This window comes from Notamacropus eugenii, chromosome 1, assembly GCF_028372415.1.
Source record: "Notamacropus eugenii isolate mMacEug1 chromosome 1, mMacEug1.pri_v2, whole genome shotgun sequence".
Taxonomy (NCBI): domain Eukaryota; kingdom Metazoa; phylum Chordata; class Mammalia; order Diprotodontia; family Macropodidae; genus Notamacropus; species Notamacropus eugenii.
In genome coordinates, this window is record NC_092872.1 from 492,041,858 (window position 1) to 492,066,148 (window position 24,291).

Consider the following 24,291-nt stretch of genomic DNA (forward strand, 5'->3'; position numbering starts at 1 on the left):
CCTTGAGCATCAAATCAAAAGTTCTGTATGCACCATTCTGGTACCAGGTGGGGAGAAAAAGGACAGCGTTGAAGGGGTACGAAGTTGTAAGGAAAGCTTCCCTGGTAAATAGATGCATGTAAGGTTAATGGAAAATAAGATCTTCTCTGTCCACTAATAGAGCTCACATGGAGCTCTGGTTCAGAGCCTATTAGGCTCTGAGTCACAGGGTTCCCACACCTTTTCAATTAAGTGCTGATTTCCCAGCTTCTCTGCACTAAGCCAATCAAGTGCCCAGACTTTGATTGGAAGCAGAATGTATTGTATTTCTTGGAGGGAAAAGTGTTGGCAGAGAAAGAAACAAGCAGAGAGAAAAACAAGCTAAGAGAAGAACTAGCCTAGGGGAACTTGCTTGCAATGTTGGTGCTCCCTGAATGGATGATGAGTGCCTTACTAAATCTTGCCTTCTGGTATTGCAATAGGGTTGTTTCAAATAAACATTTTGATTTTGTCTTAGAGGAGAAGAGTTTATTATATTTTGAAGAGAAGCCCTGGGAATATATATGCATAGCTGCTGTGAGTATCAAATTGATGTTACAGTGCTGTATAAACATTAATAATTATCATGTAAAAACTAAAGAAATTAATAGCATGTACAGATAAAATTTTGTCATTTGAGGTGCCTTGGTGAATTGCCTTACAACTGATAATGTCTCCTTCTACTACTGCTCTTCAATCCTTACCCACCTCCCCCAAATACCCAATTTATTTGGGACACAGTGTACTGGATTAATCATTTATTAGACATTTGCAGGCAAGAGTCTTGCCTGTGATAAGGAAGAGCAGGGAGGGGAATGGCATCTCCCTGGAGAAGAGTAGAGAAAGCCAGTAGGAATTTTCATCATCCATAGTGATAATTCTTCGGAGGAAGTAGGACTGATTTGCAGAAACACAGGAATGTTTCATCCTTGGAATTCCTGTGAGACATCACAAAATGACTTAGGAACTGGAAGTAAGAGGTAGAACTTGCAACAAAGATGAAAAATTGACATCCTGGAGGTAATTTTGACCCATAAGAAGGTAGGTAGGGAACTATAGACTTCAGGAGATTTAATAATATTATCTGAGGTGAGTGGGAAACCTACTGTGAATGGAATTTGATGAGGATGAAAAGCATCCTGATAAAAATCTTTATTTCTATTATACTTAGGCTAGGAAACAAACAAAAATCCTCCCTCAATTAGATGAATGCATTTAATAGATTAGACTGAATGGATAGCAAATCTAGATGGTCATTCCAATCACCATCCCAAAACCTCACCCAGATACTCACCCCATTTCCTAACACTGAGATCCCTTCACATCCTTCTCCCAAATCCTTGGTTTGATCCCTTTCATTCTCTTCCCTCCAAGCCCCATTTCTCTGACCATTCTACATCCTCATATTAACCTCATAGATATCAACTTTTGGCAGATAGAGAAAGGGGCAAGGAACAGCATTTAAAAAGACTTCAGGAAAAAGAGAATGTGAATCACCTTCATTCCCCCACCTGAAGTATTTGCTTTACCTGAAAATGTCAGGATGACCAAGGAGAAGTTAAACTGAAGATTCTAATAGTACCAAAATTCAATAGAGTATCAGAAGCTGATCTACCATATATGCATGTATCTATACATGTGGTTGAAGACCAGAGCAACCTGATGTGGTTTTCTGAAGAAATATGACTCTTGGGGGGCAGAGCCAAGATAGTGGAATAGAAAGACGCACATACGCTAGCTCCGAACCCACAGCGCATAAAATATCTGTAAAAAAGATTCTGGAGCAACAAATTCTGGAGCAGCAGAGGCCACATAACAATGGAGAGGACGAGATTTCTGTTCCAGAGAGACCTGACCCGAAAGGTCCGTTGCGCCCTGGACTGGGAGCGGAGCCCAGCTCTGCTGTGGCCCCGGCACGAAGAGGAGCAGATCTGAGCAGGCTTCAGGGACAGAATTTCCAGCAGCTGCGCACGTCCCTCCACCCACAGGTGACAAGGGTCGGTGAGAAGGTCTCTTTGGCTGGTCGAGAGGGGAGTGGGGTGTCCCCGTGGCTCGGACCCCCTTGGAAGGCAGCAGTGGAGGCAGCAGTGGACAGGGGCTCTCCAAGCAGGCAGGAGCCTGGATCCATTGTTGAAGGTCTCTGCATAAACCCCCTGAGGGAACTGAGGCCATGAGGCGGCCCTGCCCCCCACCTGAGCACCTGAACTTAATCTCACACTGAATAGCTGCCCTGCCCCCACCCAAAGCCCTGAGGCTAGGAAGCAGCATTTGAATCTCAGACCCCAAGTGCTAGCTGGGAGGATCTGGAGGCCAAGTGGGTGTGAAGAGATTATTCAGAAGTCAAGTCACTGGCTGGGAAAATGCCCAGAAAAGGGGAAAAAAATAAGACTATAGAAGGTTACTTTCTTGGTGAAGAGGTATTTCCTCCCTTCCTTTCTGATGAGGAAGAACAATGCTTACCATCAGGGAGAGACATAAAAGTCAAGGCTTCTGTATCCCAGCCCACCCAATGGGCTCAGGCCATGGAAGAGCTCAAAAAGGATTTTGAAAATCAAGTTAGAGAGGTGGAGGAAAAACTGGGAAAAGAAATGAGACAGATGCAAAAAAAGCATGAAAAGCAGGTCAGCACCCTGCTAAAGGAGACCCAAAAAAATGCTGAAGAAAATAACACCTTGAAAAATAGGCTAACTCAACTTGCAAAAGAAGTTCAAAAAGCCAATGAGGAGAAGAATGCTTTCAAAAGCAGAATTAGCCAAATGGAAAAGGAGATTCAAAAGCTCACTGGAGAAAATAGTTCTTTCAAAATAAGAATGGAACAGATGGAGGCCAATGACTTTATGAGAAACCAAGAAATCACAAAACAAAACCAAAAGAATGAAAAAATGGAAGATAATGTGACATATCTCACTGGAAAAACAACTGACCTGGAAAATAGATCCAGGAGAGACAATTTAAAAATTATGGGACTACCTGAAAGCCACAATCAAAAAAAGAGCCTAGACATCATCTTTCATGAAATTATCAAGGAAAAATGCCCTGATATTCTAGAACCAGAGGGCAAAATCGATATTGAAAGAATCCACCAATCACCACCAGAAAGAGATCCAAAAAGAGAAATTCCTAGGAACATTGTGGACAAATTCCAGAGTTCTCAGGTCAAGGAGAAAATATTTCAAGCAGTTAGAAAGAAACAATTCAAGCACTGTGGAAATACAATCAGGTTAACACAAGATCTACCAGCTTCTACATTAAGGGATCGAAGGGCATGGAATAGGATATTCCAGAAGTCAAAGGAACTAGGACTAAACCCAAGAATCACCTACCAAGCAAAACTGAGTATAATACTTCAGGGGAAAAATTGGTCTTTCAATGAAATAGAGGACTTTTAAGCATTCTTGATGAAAAGACCAGAGCTGAAAACAAAATTTGACTTTCAAACATAGGAATGAAGAGAAGCATGAAAAGGTGAACAGCAAAGAGAAGTCATAAGGGACTTAAAAAGTTGAACTGTTTACATTCCTACATGGAAAGACAATATTTGTAACTTTTGAAACTCTTCAGTATCTGGGTACTAGGTGGGATTACACACAGACACATGCACATGCACATGCACACACACATAGAGACAGAGTGCACAGAGTGAATTGAAGAGGATGGGATCATATCTTAAAAAAATGAAATCAAGCAGCGAGAGAGAAATATATTGGGAGGAGAAAGGGAGAAATGGAATGGGGCAAATTAGCTCTCATAAAAGAGGCAAGCAAAAGACTTTTTAGTGGAGGGAAAAAGAGGGGAGGTGAGAGAAAAACATGAAGTTTACTCTCATCGCATTCCACTAAAGGAAGGAATAAAATGCACACTCATTTTGGTATGAAAACCTATCTTACAATACAGGAAAGTGGGAGATAAGGGGATAAGCAGGGTTGGGGGGAGGATGGAAGGGAGGGCATGGGGAGGAGGGAGGAATTTGAGGTCGAAACTCATGGGGAGGGACAAGATCAAAAGAGAGAATAGAAGTAATGGGGGACAGGATAGGATGGAGGGAAATATAGTTAGTCTTATACAACATGACTATTATGAAAGTCATTTGCAAAACTACACAGATTTGGCCTACATTGAATTGCTTGCCTTCCAAAGGGAAGGGGTGGGGAGGGAGGGAGGAAGAGAAGTTGGAACTCAAAGTTTTAGGAACAACTGTCGAGTACTGCTCTTGCCAGTAGGAAATAAGAAATACAGGTAAAGAGGTATAGAAAGTTATTTGGCCTTATAGGACAAAAGAGAAGATGGGGATAAGGGAGGAGAGGGATGATAGAAGAGAGAGCAGATTGATGATAGGGGCAATTAGAATGCTCCGTGTTTTGGGGTGGGGGGAGGGGACAAAAGGAGAGAAAATTTGGAACCCAAAATTTTGTTAAAATGAATGTTAAAAGTTAAATAAATAAATTAAAAAAGAAAAAAAAAAGAAATATGACTCCCAGGCAATAATCCCATAGATTAAGATTACAAACCTTCATGACTGTCTGAAGATTCTTATTTAAGATTCTCACATCTATCTGTAGAGACAAAGCAGAATATCAATGATTTTTAGATATGAATCTTTCTCAGAGTTTTTTGTCACTATCTCACAGGTAAGTGCACTAAGATCATCTGGGTGAGGGCAAAGGGAATCAAAATGGGCCTGTTTCCATTCTATGAAATTGTCTCCTCTCAGTCTCACAGGGAAAATGGGGAATTAGAGCCGGTACTGGACGGAACTTACCAGCCTTGGACACATCTATAATTTGATTCTTCTTAATTCCAAATCTTTCACATATTTTCTCAAATTTCCTCTTTGTTTGATTTGGTAGATTCGGAGTTCGGCCTGTAGTTAGGATGAAAGTTAGGATGGTTGCTAAGTCTCTCTCACTAATCACTTTCAAGATTACACAGAAAAAAACTAGATGAATGTGGAGTTCAGAATACAAAGGAAGAGGACTTTGATTTGAGAGACTTTGGGAATTGGAACGATCATGCACCCCAGGATTTGTTACCCCTGTTATTAAAGGAGGAAAAAGGATTCCCTGTTGATTATCAGTAAGTCAATTAACAAGCATTAAGTACCTACCATGTACCAAGTACTTTGTGAGGCATTAGTGATACAAAGACAATGGAGAGGTAGCTCTATCTCTCAAAGAGTTTATAATCTACTGGAAAGAAATATCTTCACAAATAAATAAATGCAACTGTGACCCCCTGGAGTTATAATGCCTAAACATCTATTCTATAAGAAATACGAAAATAAATTTTTATTGGGAGAAAGGAACTAGAGAATCCAGGGTGTGGAGGTGAACCTGTAGGGGAACCTAACATGGGCAACCTACAGTCATCTCAGAAACTGAGAAAAACAGGAGTTATGAAGAGCAAATCTGGGATGTCAGGGCCAGTGATACAACAATGAAGAGAAAGATGAGATTAGGATCACATTGCTGAAACCATTAAGATTCCCAAGACTTGAAGTCCTGATTATTCATCTCCCTTCTTCACATTCAGTCAATCTCTCCCAAGGATGACTATATCCTTCCCAAAGTTTATTTCTATCTCTTAGAAGATTTGCTCTTTCTGCTTACCTGGATTTAAAATTTGATTTTAGGATAAACATGACTTACCATTCCATTGTTAGTCTATATCTGTCATTCAGTGAGTACAGCCCAAAATGGCAAAAATAAGGCACCCAGGAGGGAAGAGATATAGATTTAATGACTCAGTATTAGGCCAGAAGCCTCCCCATTCACATTTTCTTTACTAATCAGAGGCTTGGGGTGAACAACAGATAATAATTAATTTCAAATTTACCATTTTTCAGAGCAGAGAGAAAGAAAGATTTATATTGGGACCTCTCTCTGTCTCTCACTGTCTGTCTCTGCCTCTTAGTCTCTCTCTCTCTCTCTCTCTCTCTCTCTCTCTCTCTCTCTCTCTCTCTCTCTCTCTCTCTCTCTCTCTCTCTCTCTCTCTCCCCCCTGGCTCTTACAAACTTTGAATTCTACTTAAGGTTCAAAGTAGCCCTCAGAAGTTACTGAAGGAAGTTCAACATGGACAGTTTGCTGTATTGGGAAGCTTTTACTTTCCCCCTGATCTCAGGCATTTAAATGGTAGTGAGAGACAGTTTGGCTCACCCTCAAAGCTACAATGCTACAACTAGTTTTCCTTTAGTACTCTTATCATGAAAAAGAAAAGATGAATAGTATTAGTACAGGATTATAGAATACATACCATAGAGTTCTCCCCAAACTGTCACCTCTCCATCTTTGGTATTATACAAGATAAACATCAAATGGTTAGAGTCCATACTTTGGATGGTGAAAACGTTTTCTCCATCATCTGTGAAGTATTCAAAAAGTCAAGTCAGAATTTTGAAACTACAGGAACAAAGCTAAAGAGTTGAGACTTATTTGTATTTAAGCTTCATGTAGAGGTCTTTCCCAGTGTTTCCTGAAAACTTCAGTTCCATCATAAGTTCTGCCATTCCAACCAAACTGCGGTTTGTTTGTTTTTTTGACAGACCTATACTTTTTTTCAATATTCCTCTTATTTTCCTCTGGAATCACAAAATGTCAGAAATGGAAGGAATTTTGGAAACCATCTAGTCCAAGCACCTCATTTTATAGATGGGGAAACTGAGACCAAAGGAGGACAAAACACTTGTGCAAGACTACGTAGTGAGTTAGTTTCTATTTCAACCACATAATGGCTAATTGGATCTCTAGAGCTTTGTAAGGAGGAAATGAGAAGACCAAAGGGTCTGATCTAGGCTTTGCACAATACAGTTACAATGAAATTAACACAGGGAAGTGGAGAGATACACTGCAAAAAGGCATTTTTGCATAGTTTCTGACCACTGTCCACTTCTTTGTTAATCTCTGGGTGCATTAATTCATTTCAGAATAATACTGAAAGACATTGGTATACTCATTTATACTTACATTGCACGTGCATTTCACCATCTTTTCCTGGGTAAGCATTCACAGAAAACTGAATGCATTTACCATTTTCCCTGGAAATAAAAATTAGAATTACAAGAACATCTCATTTTTGCAAAGAAAATTTTACTAGGAAATATCTTGTTGAATTTGTTTTATTCATTATAATTTCATCTGCAAAATGCATACGTTTTATGTCTTACAATAATTTTATAAACAATGTTGAATCTAAGGTGACTTCTAACGTCTCTGAAAGGATGAAACTGATGTCATTATTTCAAAAAATTGTTGTATATTATTTTTAAAAAATTCAGTCTTTTGAAAATCTAGTATCTCTGGAGCAGTAGATACGATGATATAAAATTAGAAGAGTATTGGATTATAAAGAAGTAGTAGTTCTGCATGAAAATATTTTGGGATAATCACTGGGCATTCCATAAATCAACTGAAACTGGATCTCATTTAAAATCATGGTTCTTCCCCTTACTGCCTGTATGACCTTGAGAAAGCTATTCTTTTTATTTTTCTGAGAATTAAGGATCTCATCTGCAAAACAGAGATATTTATATTCTGTCTTACCTCATAAACTCATGTTGAAGAAAGTTATAACTTCTTCACACAGAAAGTACTTTATAAAATATGAACTTTTAAATTGTATTTTATACTCACAACATCTCAGAGAAAAACAAAAATTGTCCAAATTTAATCAATATAACTGAAATAATCTGAACTATTTAATATTCATTTTTTACAGACAGAAAAGTAGAGCAGGAAAAAAAGAAAGGACAAGAAATAATCAGAATTTGGTACACATGAAAATATAAATTACCTGGAAAAGAACTTTGTATTTGACAGAAATTTCTGGGAAAACAAGAAAGTGTTCTCATAGAAATTAGATTTAAGACAATATTGTGCTATAAAATTTATACCATAACTCAAAAAGATATATGGTTGAATATTAAAGGTCATAAAAAAGCAGAAAATTATATTAAACTGCCTTCATGAATATACCTAGGAGGACATTTTCTACTAAATGAAATTGAAAATATTTTGCTTGAATAAAATAAAATAAGTAGGATGAGAAAGGAAGCAGGCAGCAGGGAAGAAAAAATCTTTGAATCAAATTATCTAAGTCTAAAATACTCAAAATATGTAGGAAACTAATAGTAACATATGAGACACAAAGCGTTTTCCTAATAGAAAAATAGTTGAAGGATATAATAATAATATTTATAAAGTGTTTATTATGTGCCAAATACTGTGTTGAGTACTTTACATAGATTGCTTCATTTGATCATCATAGCAACTGTGAGAAATAGATGCTATTATTATTATTATTACCATTTTACAGATAAGGAAACTGATGTAAACAGTGGTGAAATGACTTGACTAGCATCATACAGCTAGTAGTGTCTGAGGCCAAATTTACACTCAGGTCTTCCTGACTCTAGTCCCAGTACTCTATCTAATGAGGTACCTAGATGACTTGAGTGTAAATATAAGCAAAAATAATCAGAAAAAAATGACAAACTGTTAACAACTAAAGGGAAGAATGTTCCCCATCACTAATAATGTGAGAAATGCAAATTTAAAAAAAACTCTGAGGATTTACCTCTTACTTAGCAAATTGACAAATATGACAAGAATAGGAATAGTCTATTTTACAAGGTCTGGACAAAGAGCAAATGCATTATTTTTGGAGTTGCAAATTTGTCCAATTGGTTTGGAAAACCATTTAATATGATGTTAAGAAAAGGGCTAAAATGTCCATGTCCTCTGGACCAGAGTTCCCAAAGATAACCATACATCTCAAGGAAGTCCATGACAAAAGAAAAACACTTTCTTAGGAAAAATATTGATAGTACTTCTTGGAGGAGGAAAGAATTGCAAGCAAAGTTGATGCCCATCAAATGGGGAATGACTGGATAAGTTACTGCAAATGTGTGAGTTAAGTGAGAATTTTTCTTCCCTCTCTTTCATTCTGCTTTCTATCATTTTAGCAGAGGGGCCTTAGGTAGGTATCCCCTTTCTACTAAGAAATGGAGACTGGTGACCCAGGGAGGTTAGGAACAGAAAAGAAATCATCCCCAGGGGATGATTCAAAAGATCCAAGCTTCATGTAAAAATACTTTTAATCAGTACTGCCCCTTACCACTGCACCCAAGGTTCAAGTATGTGTATAGCCATTAATTTCTTCTTCCTTGAACATTTGTCCTTAAAGTTCATGAAAACAACCACATCCTGGGAACTTCATCAGTAATTGATTTCTGGCTCAGTCTGTGTGAATTAAAGATCTCAGAACTATTACCCGGACTGAGGTAGAGCCAAGATGGCAGAGTAGAAAGACACACATACTCTAGCTCTTCCCACAGCCCATAAAATACCTGTGAAGAATGACTCTCAACAAATTCTAGAGCAGCAGAAGTTACAGAACAATGGAATGAAGGAGATCTCCAGCCCAGGGTGACCTGGAAAGCTGATGGGAAAGGTCTGTCACACCAGAGGCAGAGCAGAGCACAGCCCAGCCTTGGCCATGTGGCACTGGAAGGCTCAGGACCAGAGCAGGCTTAGGGAGAGGAATCCCCAGCAGCAGCAGAGGTTCCTAGACCCCTCAACCCACAGGCAACAACAACACTTCAAAGGTCAGTGAGAGGGCTTTTTCAGCTGGGTGATAAGGGAGCAGAGTCTCCCCCTAGCTCCGGCCCCAGGGGGTGGCAGAGCCAGCAACAGCAGCAGCTGGGAGCAGTAACTACAGTTACTGACCCAAGCAGCAGCCAGTTTCCATTGTTGAATTACTTGCCTTCCCAGTGGGGTTGGGTGGGGAGGAATAAAGGAAGAGATGTTGGAACTCAAAGTTTTAGGAACAAATGTTGAGAATTGTTTTTGCATACAACTGGGAAATAAGAAATACAGGTAATGGGGTATAGAAATTTATCTTGCCCTACAGGACAAAAGAGAAGCTGGGGATAAGGGGAGGGAGGGGGTGTTAGAAGGAAGGGAAGATTGGTGGAAGGGTTAATCAGTATGTTTGGTGTTTTGGGGAGAGGAGAGAGATGGGGAGAAAATTTGGAATACAAAATTTTGTGGAAATGAATGTTGTAAACTTAAAGTAAATAAATAAATTTTGAAAAAAGTGTTTGAGGTCAAAATTGAACTCAGGTCCCAGTGTTGTGTCTATTGTGTCACTTAGCTGCTCTAGGAAGCTCTCAAAAGTGTTTAGAGATGAACAGGAAGACTTCAGAGATGCTTCAAAAGACTTATGTGAACTGATGCTGAGTGAAAGGAAGAGAACCAGGAAAACTTTGTACACAGCAACAACTACAGTGTGCGAGGAATTTTTCTGTTAGACTTAGTCCTTCATAGCAATGCAAGAATTTTAAAACTTCCCAATGGATTTTTGAAGCAAAAAACTTTCCACATGCAGAGAAAGAACTATGGAACTGGATCACAGAATAAAGCAGACCATTTTCTTTTGTGTTAAAAAAAAACAAAACTATTACCCAGATTTTTGTCCCCATTTCCATAACCACCAACTAACACAGCTAGCACTTACCTCCTGAAGTATGCTGCGGTGAGAACACCATCTTGTTCAGTGATATTTTTGACAAACTTTCTGAAGCTACCTCCTTCCTCAATCTTAAATGTCACATTTGAGGCCAGTCCAACAGTGAACCATGTTCCAGTAATCTATGAGAAAGAATTTTGATGAGAATTGAAAAAAGACACCTCTGGTCACACAGGCCCAAAATTTTTGTATGCTGGGAAGGATTATAGTCCAAATCCCTTCTTTTACAAGTGAGGAAACTGAAGCCTGAATGGTGAATTATATCTTTACCCTAATTCTACCTGGTTTTCACATTGTCTTCACAGTATAGCAGAAAGTTAATGAGACTAGGAGTCTCTTATTCTAACTCATTCTGTGACTTTGGGCAAATTATTTAAACTTTGAAGGCCCTGGTTTGCTCATTTCTCCAAATTGCATTGGCACTGTGTGGTTCATGGCATTATTCTAGTCACAGCATTATATTCCTTTCCTCTTGGTATGTATTTTGGACTTAGATATGATTGATAATTTCTTCAATTATTTGGGGATAAGTGAGAGAGATTGCCACAAGAACACACAAGATCTCAACTGGGGTCCTAACAGTAATTCTCCCTTATTACTAATGAAAGACTTGTGTTCATTCTGTGACTCTAATCACTCATGGTCCTTGGAGACACGCTTTTCTTCTTCTCTACCTGAATATGAGATAATACTCAATCAGAGAATTCATGTAGCATCAAATCCTGGCACATGCACAGAACAAAAGCCTTCTAGCTACCATCTGAATCTTTACAGCAAAACTGGTTTAAATGGCGGGTTGCAGAAAAGGAGACGGTGGGATTTATCATCTCATTTCCTATTGCAATCAGAAGCAGAAATCCTAGATTTCACTTGCAGTAGTTTTTCTTTAAGAATGGAGTCTCAGGAGTTCAACATCTTAGAGAAAGAAAATTCATATATAACCCAGTGAAACACTTCATTTTTCAGATACAGAATTTATTCTATGATCTGTATTATGATGAATGAGAATCTGGGGCTTTTTTATTCTAGTTATATAAAAGAAATAAGGCATGGGCACACACTTATGTGTAATTTCATATTATTGGCCAACAGCGCAACTATTGGGGTGGTTAGTTTTGAGTGAGAAGACAGAAATGCACATTTTTTCCTTTTAGCTGCAAGTCCTACTTTTCTCTGTTCTTCCCAAAGAGGTTGTTTTACTTTCCAGTTACCCTCACCCCTTTTCCAGACAACTCTATCAACCTGTTTCTACTCTTACTCACTTACCTTTGGTGAGTCTTGTGCATTGTTATTGAGACCCTGGAGGCCACACACCAGGGCCAGCCCCACAATCAGCAATAGAATCTTCATTTTCTGAAGGGTTTATCTCTGATGCTTCAGTAGCACCTGAATGTGTGAGGATTCTGATGAACTCTCAGACTCTCTGGTCAGCTGCCTTTATACCTCATTCTAGGATAGAGTTCCTGATGATGTGGCACTAAGGGGACTTAATCCTTCAAAGAATACTTTATTCAGTCACTAACCAATGAGTAACTGCTAACCAAAGGCCCCAAGGACAGAATATTAAAGTATTTTTTGACAATAAAAATTTGACAGTTCTGAAATATAAATTTCCAAGATCAACAGCCAGCGTTGGGTTGAGCCAGCTTCTTCAGATAAGCTCTGTGTCTATCCTGAGAACAGAAAACGCAGTTTGTATGTTTTTTGTCCTTGTGTCAGTCAGGCAATTAACTTCTCAGAAAGGATTACACTGAGTTCCCCATTTTAAAAAGTGTTGAAACTTGCCAAAAAAAGCACCTAAGGTACACGAATCTTGTCTAAGTGTGGGAAAAATGTCCAAATGAAGAAATTTTTTTCATCACTGTCTCATAGCTTTCTGTCTAGTTGCAGAAATTCAAGAAACATTTATTAAGTATCTATTGCTTGCAAAATACAATTCTAGGCACTGGCCAGACTGAAATGTTTGGATGTAATCTCCTTTGTGGACAATAAAACATACTAAGGACATTCTTTTATTTCTTTGGTCTTTTTCTTTGAATTTAAGGGTATAAAGTGCTCCCAGAGATGAAACTCACTCTACCAGTATAACTCATAGATACACTTTGGTTTCACATCACAAAAACGTAACCATTTTCCAATGTATCCATCTCCTCCATCTCCCCACCCCATTGCCACCATGGGAGCCATCCCTCATATTGAGGACCAATACCTATTATGTTCCACTCATAGAAGCCCACTTCTCCAAAGAAATCAGGAGTTCCCTTTACATAAATTCTTTACAGACAAATTTGATTATTGTAATTTTGTAACATTTAGTTTCCTTTTGTTATTCTTTCCATTTACAGAGTTTTACCTATTATGTAAATTATTTGTCTAGATTCTCATTGCTTCACTTTCTGTTCACGGCTTTCAGGTATTCCAATGATTCTTAAATGATTTCTCCTTGATTTGTATTCTAGGTCAGCTCTTTTTCTTGTCAGATATTTCATAGTTTCATCTACTATTCTGTCTTTTGCTTTGTCTTGTTATTCCTTGATATCTTATGAAGTTAGTAGCTTTCTTTGGCCAGTTTAAGGAGTTATTGAAGAAGTTAGTTCAGGAAGTTTTTTCTCTTCTCCTAAGCTTATTAGTTAATCAATCATAACTAATTAATGATTTCTATTTGCTTATTTAATAATTTATATTATATCTTGCAATTATTTCATATTAGTAATTAAAACTAATTAAATGATTATTTAATATTATTATTTAATTCCCTTTTCATGACTGTATTGCAATTCTCTCATCCTTTTTCTCACTTTTTCTATTTCTTCTCTACTGCTTTTTAGTTTTTAAAAGTCTTGTTTTGCTTTTTTAAACATTTCTTCAGGGGGCGGGGGCGTGCTTTGGGGCTGAGCTGAGGAAAGCGCGGGGCTCGAGGCGCCAGCGCCAGACTAGGCACGGACCGGACCGGACCGAGCGCCGCCGCACCGCCGGGACCAAGCACCGCCGCCGCCGCATCGCCTCCCGCTGCGACGGCGGCTGCCAAGGAATCTCATGAGGGGCACGACGCGTCCACAGAGAACGTGGACGACTCGAACCGTGACCCACAGTTTGAGCCCATCGTGTCTCTTCCTGAGCAGGAGATTAAGACCCTGGAAGAAGATGAAGAAGAGCTCTTCAAGATGCGGGCCAAGCTGTTCCGATTTGCATCTGAGAACGACCTTCCCGAATGGAAAGAGCGAGGGACGGGTGACGTGAAGCTGCTGAAACACAAGGAGAAGAGAAGGCACAAAACCCTGAAGATCTGTGCCAGTCACTGTATAACACCACTGATGGAGCTGAAACCCAAAGCAGGCAGTGACAGGGCGTGGGTCTGGAACACACACGCAGACTTAGCTGATGAAAGTCCCAAGCCTGAGCTGCTGGCGATTCGATTCCTAAATGCAGAAAGAGCCCAGAAGTTTAAGGCAAAATCTGAAGAATGCAGCAATGAAATAGAAGAAAAAGAAAAGAAAGCAGGAGCAGGCAAAGAAAACACCGACAAAGTGGTGGGAAGTTCTCGGAGCTGTGGGTGAAGAAGGAGAAGAAGGAGAAGAAAGAAAGCAGCCAAGAGCCCGAGAGCCCCGAGGTGCTTGAGAAGGAGACTAAGGATCAGGACGTGTTACTGCAATAAATCATCTCGCAGGCCTCGCCTTCTTTCCTTTTATTTTCTTTCTTTTTGTTTCATTTTGTTTTGTTTTGGTTTTTTTACAAGGGACTTTATATAAAGAACTGAATTCCAGCCTCCAGGTTGTTTTCTAAGCTTTTAGCCTTTCCAAGATGTCTTCAGAAAACCCATTCCCAGTCATATGTACTGCACTCACAACATTCTTTTCCATAGTGGAAACACTAATTTATAGTACATCCAAAAGAGTGAATAAAACATTTGAACCCTGCCTCCAAGGACAGGCCTGAGTTTTATATGTTTACTTAAACACGCTGATGGCTGGAACTCCTGGCAATGGTTGTTGTCTGTGCCTTTGTCTTTGTGTTGGTGACTGAGGGGGCTTTGGAGGATGCATCATTCAGTTTGATTGGGAAGGCCCCCCACACCCCCACGGTAGATGCTTCTTCATTTGTGATGTGCCAGCTAAGCCAGCACAGTTGCAGCATTATTTCCTAGGGCACAGTTGGCATAGCTTAAGATGTTGAGGCTCCCATGGACACTCATCTCTGGGAAGCTGTGGAGTAGGGCACTGTGCTCTGGATACCTTAGTGTTGTGGCCTTGGCCAGCCTGGGAGTCAAGGGGAAGTCAGTGGAAGTAGCTTTTGTATGGCCTTTGTGGGTCACGGCTCTCCTGGTGGGCACATGGGCCAGGCTGGAGGTTCCACTCTCAGGCCTTATTCTGTAAGCCAAGCCAATGTGTTTTCCTCTTCTGGCATGAGGCACTTCACCCACAGGGCTGTGGAACACTCCTAGTGTGGCGGGTCAGTACAAGAGTCAGACTTGGTTGGCACTGGGGGATATCTGTCACCTATGGGAGCTCCAGCAGCCTAGCTGAGGCGGGAGAAGGCATGCATGACCCCTGGGGAGAGCAGTGAGCAAGGCTTGCCAAGCTCCTGGTGCCGCCCAGGGTGTTTGGAGGTCTGAGTGGGAGAAAGGCCTGGTCATTGTCAGGAGCTGTCCGGAGCGCTGCCTGGGGGTGGGCAGCCTCAGGCGGTCAGCTATCCACCTTACATCCCCTCCCAGGAGATGCAGACTGTCATTCCCCAGCACCCCTAGAAGTGAAGGATACCTCAGCCGCCTGTGTGCCCTCAGAGAAGTCATCACTTGGGTGTGGCTGTGTCTTGTGTGTCCCTGTGCTTGCTCTCTGGCTGCTCACCTTGAAGTTTTGCTCTACTCTAAGTTTTAAAGCCAAGAACTTTCAGCTTACTCAAAATGAAAGCGCCGCCCCCCCCCCCCCCCCCCCAGGGAGGACGGTTTTACAATTTAATGGCTGAAGGGTTTGTTTTGTTTTTTTTTAAACATTTTATTCTACCATAAGCTTGAGAAATGTTTAACTGTAATCGGTGAGAACAGAAAGGCACCCAGGCTGGGGTTTTATTTCCACTATTCACTGTGAGCTTTGGAAAGCAACAAACAGTTGAAAAGCATATTAGCCTGTAGTGTTTCTTAGTAGTAGTCAGAGAACTCACTTCAGACTTTTAGTCTTGGAAGGTTTCCTTTAATTGTTTTCCTTCCCACCCACCAAAAGTACTTTATTTTCAAACAAAACAAAGAAAGCATGTCCGTCTCACTTGCTGAAGGTTCTCACTTAGCATCCTCCACCAGTTCACCTGTATTTATTATGTCCCAGCTCTAGATGTTAACGTTATGATCTGGTGTTTTCCCTGTTTGGGTCTGTGTTTGTCCATTTAAAAATGCCAGCCCCTGGTCCCTTCTCAATGGAGTGCCCTTCCAAAGGAAAGCTTCCTTCTCCAACTGCTGACCTTGTTATACTCTCATTCCTGTTTGGTCTTGTAAAGCAGGGTGACTGACTGTACAGGGGCAGTCAGTGAAGGAGAAGGAGGCCAAAGACCCCTTCAGAAATCGGCTGTTAGCGCAAGAAAGAGTTAAGTGATTGCATATGAAATGTTCTCTTATGCTCTCTGGAAACATGAAACTGTACTCCATGAATGTTCTGTTGGCTTTGATTTCTTCCTGTGCTGTCCCCACCGGAGTGAGTTCTTGGGGGACAGGAGGGTATGTTTTTAAATGCTTTCCTAATGTGTGTAAGAGGAGGTATATGTCCCCAAGATGCTTTCCCCTGGACCCCGAGAAGCCAGGGAGGGGTGTGGGGTATAAGTATACCAGCTACTCACCCTCCCTCTTCCGAAAGGAGATCATCTCACTCACTGTAATTGTTTTGTGTTCCAATAAAGTGCCACTTAATGTATCCCTCAAAAAAAAAAAATTTCTTCAACTCACCTAGGAATTCTTTTTTGGGGTTGTGTCCAATCTGTACTGTTCTTTAAGCTTTTTCTTATAGATGTTTTCAGGTGATTATTTTCTGCGTTTATGTCCTCAGCTTCCTTGTCACCTTAGTAGCTCTTTATAGTCAGGTTCTTTTGTTGATATTGTTGTCTGCTCATTTTTCTGGCCTATTTTTTGACTTTGAACACTATAGTTTATGATGAGCTAATGTATACATGGGGTGGGTAACGTCTGTCCTTGCTTTCTGTTCTTTTATGTCCTTCTCTTGCTTTCACAGCTCTGTCTGGAGATCTATAAGTTTCCAGTGCTACCAGATTGGTATTATCCAGGGAGAGATCTCTTCCATGACCTCCTGATCTGAGCTCTTTAAGTGTCTAATTCAGGTTTGGTTTTATTGTCTTGTGTGTAGTTGGGTTTCAAAAGATTCCGCTGAACTCAGCCATTACTAGCCTACTGGGAAGTTCTGCAGTCTCAGTGTGACTGAACTTCTGGCTCCCCTTTAATCTTCATCTCTTGCTTTGGTTATTTTAGGACAGTCTTACATGCTCTTCTAAGGGTCATAACTGAACTACCATCCTGCTCCTGGGCTCAGAATCACAGAGGTACACTTCTATTACTTGTTTTGTTTTTAGTACTCAGCTTACAGCCCCCTGCTTTTTAAAGACTTGTCCATTTCTCTCTGCCCTAAAACTATAACCTGGAACTGGGTAATTTGGGACAGAACTGCCAGATGGAATATGTTCTTGCTCCCAGAGCTAACTTAGAGGTGTCCTGGGTTCTCCATTTGCTCCAGTACTTCTTTCCCTGATGTTCCATCTCAATTCCTTTACCACTCCAGGTCTTGACTTGGCTACCACTGACATATTACTGTGTTCCTGGTTAGCCTTCACCACAATATCCACAGAATTCAGTTTTCTAACACTTCTGTAGGCTAGAAAAATGACTCACTGTGACATTTCTTCTTTGTTTTGTCTTTCAGATTTCAGTTTGGCATATTTTCTTATGTTACTGAAGAGGAGTTGTATAAAAATAACTACACAAAAATGTTTTCTCTCTGCCATTTTGTCTCTTCCTCCATGAATATTTTATTTGTAATCAGTTTCTAGGTTTACCCATATTTCTCTGTATTCATCCCATCATTCATCATTTTTGAAAGTGTCCCATTACATTGATGAGTCATACTTTGTTTAGCTATTCCAAAATCTAAAGGCAACTACTTTTTTTCAGTTCTTTGACATTACAAAAAGAAACTTATTATGAATATTTTCCATTTCTTGGGGTATATATTTTTGTAATTAACCTCCCTAGGTTATCCTCTAGATAACCTAGATATCTAGCACTGATACCTCTTGATCAACATGGTATGACTATCTACACATAATTCCAAATTACCTTTCCAAATGGTTCACAGCTCCACCAACATTGAACATGTCTTTTCACAATCCATCCATCACTAACTATTCCCATTTTTTGTTATATTTGCCAGTTTACTGGGTATGAGGTGAAGCAATATTTATTTTGATTTGACTCTTTCTTCTTCTTCTTCTTAACAACCAAGATATCATATGGCAATGGTCTCTGCCAAAGGGAAATTACTCCAAGTGCCACATGACAATTGACATCTTGCCAAAAGGAAATTTGCACTTTGGTTTGGACACTCTGTAGGTTTTACCAGTGTAGTGTGTCTGCAAGAGATATGATTGTTTTTCCCTTTCATAGAAAATAAGAAAACTATTGAGAATATTGGCTTGGCAATTTGTGACAGCAGCTCCAGTAGGGGGTTAATTAGTTTAATCTGTGGAAAAGATGGTAAAATAAAGGGAACCATGGGAAGGGACTGTTAGGTCACCATAAGCATCTTGTGATGTGAGTTTCTTTACTTAGGGCTCAGTGTACATGCTGTCTTCAGTTACTTTGTCCCTTCTTAATGGAACAAAAAAATGGGCTATAGTTGCTAGATGATCATCCTTCTAATAGTTGAGAAAAGCTATGGAAAGGGTTTATTCTCTACAACTCATTCTAACAGCTCCCTGCCATCTCTATTTTTTTAACTGATACTTTTGCACTTTTCCTCCTAGTTTATCAATTAATAGTAAATATTTACTCAAGCAACTATTATGTGCCAGGCATGCTGAGAATATAAAGAAAGACCAAAAAATGTGCTTACCCTCAAGAATTTCACAGTCTAATGAGGGGGTACAAACTATTATATACAAAGAAGATTAATGTGGGATAAATTTGAAAAAAATCAAAGGAAGGTAAGTACAAGCAATAAGGGGAATCAGGAAAAGTTTCCCATAAAAGACAGAATTTTAACTGGAACTTGAAGGAAATCAGGAGGCATAGATGAAGATGGAGAATATTCCAGGCATTTGGAAGAGCCTGCAAAAATTCAATGTCAGGAGATAGAATGTCTCATGTGGGGAAGTGCAAGAAAGTCAGCTTCACAGGATTAGAGAATACATTATTATATGATTTTTTTCTATCTCTCCAAAGTTTTTTATTTACCTTCTTTTCTTGCTTCACATAAAATCCATGGTTGATCACATATGCTTCAAACTGTGTAAACTTATTCCAGTATGAGAAAAGGAGAATTCCTTTTTTGAATACATATAATGTAAACCAGTTGGATATCTACATCTCTGGCCAGATGTGTGGGTTTTCTCTACTAGAGGGCTGGACAAGTTAGGTAGGTTTGAGAATATTTTATGTTGGTGATTCATTTTAATAAACACTCTAACATGGTAAAGAGAGAAATCTACATAGATTTGCATCATTTTCCCTTGGCTAAAGCTGTGTGAGCTCCTTTAGTTTAGCCATCACCAGGTAGCCTTGAACATTGGGTCTCCCTACACATATTCAGCCTTCTGTGTGGAAAGAATGAAGAGGACCCTTTGGAGAGAATTCTGAATAAAGGGAAGGTTATAGCCTTAAACAAGTCCAGTATGAGAGAAATCAGCCTCTTTCCATTCTAAATTGCAAGAAAAGAAAATCCACCTCAGTCACATTTTTTCCTCTATAATGACACTTGTTGATTCCTGGTTAATTTAGTCATGTAAAGAATTTTTTCATGTGTTTGTTAATAATTCACAATTCTCCCTTTGAGAATTGTTTGACTACATCTTTCAACCACTTATCTATTGGTTTTACAAATTTCTGTTAGGTCCCTATATATCTTGGCTATAAAGCTATTTTCAGAAATATTTGATTCCCCCTTCCCCATTGTATCACTCCCCTTACTATCCTAGTTGTACTAATTTTGTTCATGCGTAACCTTTTCAATTTTATGTAATCAATATTATCTATTTAGACAAAAAACAGCTTTGGATTGAACTGAATGTGTACTCTGACAAAGAAGTTTTAATTGGGGTGTGTAGTTAGTTATAAGATTATTCAATAAATTTGAACCTGGAATACCTTGAATCTATGATAGTGTGTCTGGGAGAATCCACATACAAGTTGAATATAGTGTCTCCAAGTGTTTATTTTTATTGTAGCTTTGTGCCTTTTTCCACTATTAGGCTATAGATTGTAAACTCTATGAAGGCAGGGACCATGTCTTAACTATAATACATTGTTTATATACAATAGTTGCTTAATAAATATTTGTTGAATTTAAAATTGTGTATGCACCATGAAAATGTCCCTGTGGAGCTCGTTAGAGTGTAAAATGCTTTCTTGGTATCATCTATGTTACCCTACCAAAACCACCTTGTATTACCAATCCTTCACATGAGGTCCAAAGTTTCAGAGAAGGGTTTATAATGAATCCCAGATTTCATCCCTATGCCATAACTAAGAAAACAATTCAAAATTATTTCAAGAGGTTGGTATATTAGGCTCAAACTAAGCCAGAATATATCCAGTAGTTACCAGGACACTTCATAGCAATAAAGGCTCTAGTAATGGGAATAACACAAAAGAAGGAAATAGAGGTAGTGAAGATTGATAAATAGAAGACAAAAACTACCACAATTTCCTAATGATTTTTACTTAGAAAATCCCAAAGAAAAAATAATAAAACCAACTGAGAGAATCAATAAGATAAAGCACAACACCACAAAATAACTGCCTCCCCATAATAACTAGGATTTCTATATAGAAATAATAAACTCTAGAAGTAAAAAATAAAAAGAGAAGCCCCATTACCAATAACTGTAAAATGCATAAAATATCTTACAATCAGTATACCAAGACGGACCTAAGACCCATAGAAATAAAACTGCAAAACACTTTAAAGTAAGAATAACTTAAGTAACAGGAGGAATATTCAGTACTCAAAACTAGGTAGTGCCAATATAATAAAAATGACATTATCACCTACATTAATTTATAGAATTAATGTTACAACAACCAAATTACCAAGTAACACTGTATAGATCTAAATAAAATAATATTAGAATTTATTTGAGGGAACAAAATATATAGAATAGAAAAAGAAACAATTTAGGATACTAGAAATGAAGATAGAATAGCACATCCAAATCTCAAACTAAATTATAAAGCAATATTTGTTTAAATTATCTGGTACAAGTAAAAAAATAGAAAAGTAGAAAAGAAAGAATCAGAAACAATGGCAATAATCTAGTGTTCAATACACCTAAAACTTGATAGCTATGGGTGCCTTCTCTATTTTTGAGACTTGCTGAAAAAACTGGAAAAACATCTTGCAGAAATTAAGTTTAGACCAACATCTTACACCATATGGCACAACAAACTCAAAATGGATGTAACCTGAATATTAAAGGTCGTATAAAAATTAGAAGGCAACTAGATCAGTTTTCACAGCTATCACTGGAGAGGGTGGATTTTTAAACAAAAAGAGATAATTATAGAAAGCAAAAATGGATAATTTTAATTTCATGAAAATAAAAAGCCTTTGTATGACTAAAATGAACACAAACAGGGGAAATAAGGAAAGGGAATTAGTTGGAGAAAAACCATTCCAGTATATATCTGACAGAGGTATGATACCCAAGATAAATAGGCAATTAATGGAAAGATATAAGAATGGCTATTTCCCAATAGATAACGTGGTGGAAGATGTGAACAAATTGCTCTCAAGAGGAGAACTAAAAACCGTTGGTTCCCTTGTAAGAGAATATTCTAAATCACTAAAAATAAGGGAAACACACAAATCAAGACAACTCTGAAGTTTTGCTTAGTAGCTGAGTGCTAGGATTAGTCAGTATTATAAAGTTTGTAGAACATGAATTCAGTGTTGATGAAGTTATGAAGTGATGCAATTATTCTGCAAAATCATTTGAAATGAAACTGAGAAGGTGACTAAGATATTTATATTCTATGTCCTAGAGATCTCATTACGAGGCATATACCAAAAAGATCTCTGATTAAAAGAAAACGTCCCATATGTATCAAAATATTTATAGTAGTAGTTTTTGTAGTAGCAAAGAACTAAAAACAAAGTAGATGGCTATTGATTTGGGAATGACTGAACAAGCTGTAGTAAATAAATGCAATGTGTTATTATCGATCTGTAAGGAATGATGAAAATGGCCCATACAAAGAAGCATTGGAAGACATCTGAACTGATGCAGTATGAAATGAGAAAACCCAGAAAAATAACACACATAGCAACAAAAATTAAATGAAACTGAATTACATTCACATACGCAAGTCATTTAAAAATAAATGATGTAGTAGTAACTCATTTTTGAAAGAATTTGCATAGATACAAATTGGAAATCTTGCATTATGTATTTTTTATTCCTTACATTAAGATTCAAAGAATTAATTACATGAGTACAAGGGAAATTGAGCAGAGTAGAAACATATATGGAGAGGAGGAAACAATATATGCAACTTCAAATGCCATTCTAGGTCTTGGCTGATCAGAAATTAATATAAATCAATGGTGTGTTGTAATATGTGTGTATACATAGATAGTAGAGATACACTTATACAATTTTGGTTAAACTGATGGATTTATGTTATGTAGATCATTGGTGTTAGTTATTCAATTTGTTTCTTCTTTGCTCATACTATATTTTAATAACTTCCATTTCTGAGTACCACCTTTTTAAGGGAATATTGATTAAAAGGATCTCTTTAAGAAGAAGATGATGACCTATTTGTGAGGAGGCCAAAAATCATACACTATGAGAAATGTTGAAAAGCCTTCTGATGTTTGACCTGGAGAGGAAAAGAGCAAGGAAAGACATTATACCTGGAAATTTAAAATTGGAAGGGACTTTAGAAAGTGACTTTCATCTTTTCAATCTCCTATCCAATATGTGTAAGAATCTTTTCAGTGAGGAAGAATTTGTGATAAATGATTAACCTGATCCTTTGAAACAATAATAATGATGGTAGTAATAATAATACTAATTGTAAGGGAGAGAAATGCAATAGAAATGTCTAAAGAATTACAAAATAAAAATATTCATCCCTTAAATTGACATTTTATTCAAGTTTTGATATGGAATATCAAACAATGATGGATTCCTGAGCCACACCCAGGCAATGGTACTCCCTCCCCAAGGCACTGTCTCTTGGTATCTGGTAGAAGATAGAGAGAAGGGAGGGAGAAGGGGAAAAGTACCCAAGAGCAGGACTGAACCAGGTAAATGGAAGAGGAAAAAGAGAAGGGAAGAAGAAAAGAATTCTCAGAACAGCTAAAGGTGAATTGAAGATTCTAAAAGGACTACCATTCCTACTTTCGGTTCTAGTTTGTGAGGAGGAGTGAAGCATGAAGAAGCAAGCACAACAATGGCCTTGGATCTATACAAAGTCCTTCCTGATTAGATAATATCATCCAGTTCACAGCTGGATTTCAGAGCACAAAGCACTGCTTATAGAGCATAGCCTTAGAATCAGATGTGACCAACCTGAGCACTGGTGTCAACTTCCCTATTCTAAGGTCGGCTACATGGATCTGTGGAGAAAAAGTAGAACATGAATGTTTCTCGGATACAAACTCCCCACAGATGTTCAGTGTGCCACAATCCTACATGCAAAAGAAATAGGGATCTCTCTAGTAGGATGAGATTTGTTCTATAGATATTTATTTTCCCTATTTCAGGGAAATTGGAAAAAAAAGATTAGAAAGACTTACCAGTTTTCATCACGTCAATGACATTTTCTTTTTTAAGTCCATGTGATGTATAAATTTTTTCAAATTTACTTTTTATGACTTGATTCAAAGCCCCTCCTTTTTGTCGACCTGCATGTAGAGAATGTTACCTATTATTAGAGATCATGAATTAATAAATGAATGAAAAACATAAATTAAGCACTTAATATTTTCCAACCAGTCCTCTGAGTGTTCTGGATAAAAATAGGGAAAAAATGTGATAGTCTTTGCTTTCAAGGAATTCCTTAGGCTCTAGTTGGGAAAGACAGAACATAAAAAGAAAGTTCATAGCAGGAAGAATAGAAAAACCCAGAAATCTTTAGGGTTTTACATATCATTAGATGTCAAGATCCAAAGATATATCAGAAGAAAAGATAGAAGTGCTAGAGGTCTGCAAGGAACAGAAGCAAGATCAATGTTAATATCCAGAAGGTTTTAGAATGTGAAGATATGGTGCATGGTAAAACCTGATAGTTCTCCATGTTCCCAGAGGCAACACAGTTTCTGTTTCTCATCTCATTCAAGGACCAGTGCAGCCAAACAATAAACATTTCTTTCCCCTTAAACGAAGAATACTAAGCAGAAATATCAGACTTTCTGTTGCTTTTTGCCTAAGATTCTAGGAACAATTTGACCTATTCTTTGTTTTTCTTCTAATATCAGGGTCATGTTTTATAGGAGGGAATGGAATAAGGAAAGAAAGCAAGGGAGGAATGGTGACTAC

The 24,291-nt window shown here is 38.4% G+C and overlaps 1 protein-coding gene and 1 pseudogene across 3 annotated transcripts; one reads left to right on the top strand and one right to left on the bottom strand.

The window, feature by feature from the left end:
- Positions 1-761: 761 nt before the first annotated feature.
- LOC140519704 (major urinary protein-like) lies at positions 762-24,285 on the bottom strand. Of its 3 annotated transcripts, XM_072633011.1 has the most exons (7): positions 11,806-12,717; positions 10,528-10,661; positions 6,978-7,048; positions 6,268-6,375; positions 4,778-4,879; positions 4,527-4,571; positions 762-956 (listed from the first exon to the last, which is right to left on the bottom strand). In XM_072633011.1, the coding sequence occupies exons 1-6, from the start codon at positions 11,887-11,889 to the stop codon at positions 4,549-4,551; spliced, it is 522 nt and encodes a 173-aa protein (XP_072489112.1). In that variant the 5' UTR covers positions 11,890-12,717; the 3' UTR covers positions 762-956; positions 4,527-4,548. The 3 variants fall into 3 exon arrangements, 1 of the variants encoding a protein (XP_072489112.1); XR_011972269.1 differs by lacking the exons at positions 762-956; positions 4,527-4,571; positions 4,778-4,879; ... (1 more) ...; positions 6,978-7,048; positions 11,806-12,717 and adding exons at positions 16,469-22,627; positions 23,323-23,369; positions 23,550-24,285 and having other exon boundaries at positions 10,577-10,661; XR_011972268.1 differs by lacking the exons at positions 762-956; positions 4,527-4,571; positions 4,778-4,879; ... (1 more) ...; positions 6,978-7,048; positions 11,806-12,717 and adding exons at positions 16,469-23,369; positions 23,550-24,285 and having other exon boundaries at positions 10,586-10,661.
- LOC140519707 (ran-specific GTPase-activating protein pseudogene) lies at positions 13,461-14,601 on the top strand (annotated as a pseudogene).
- Positions 24,286-24,291: the final 6 nt, after the last annotated feature.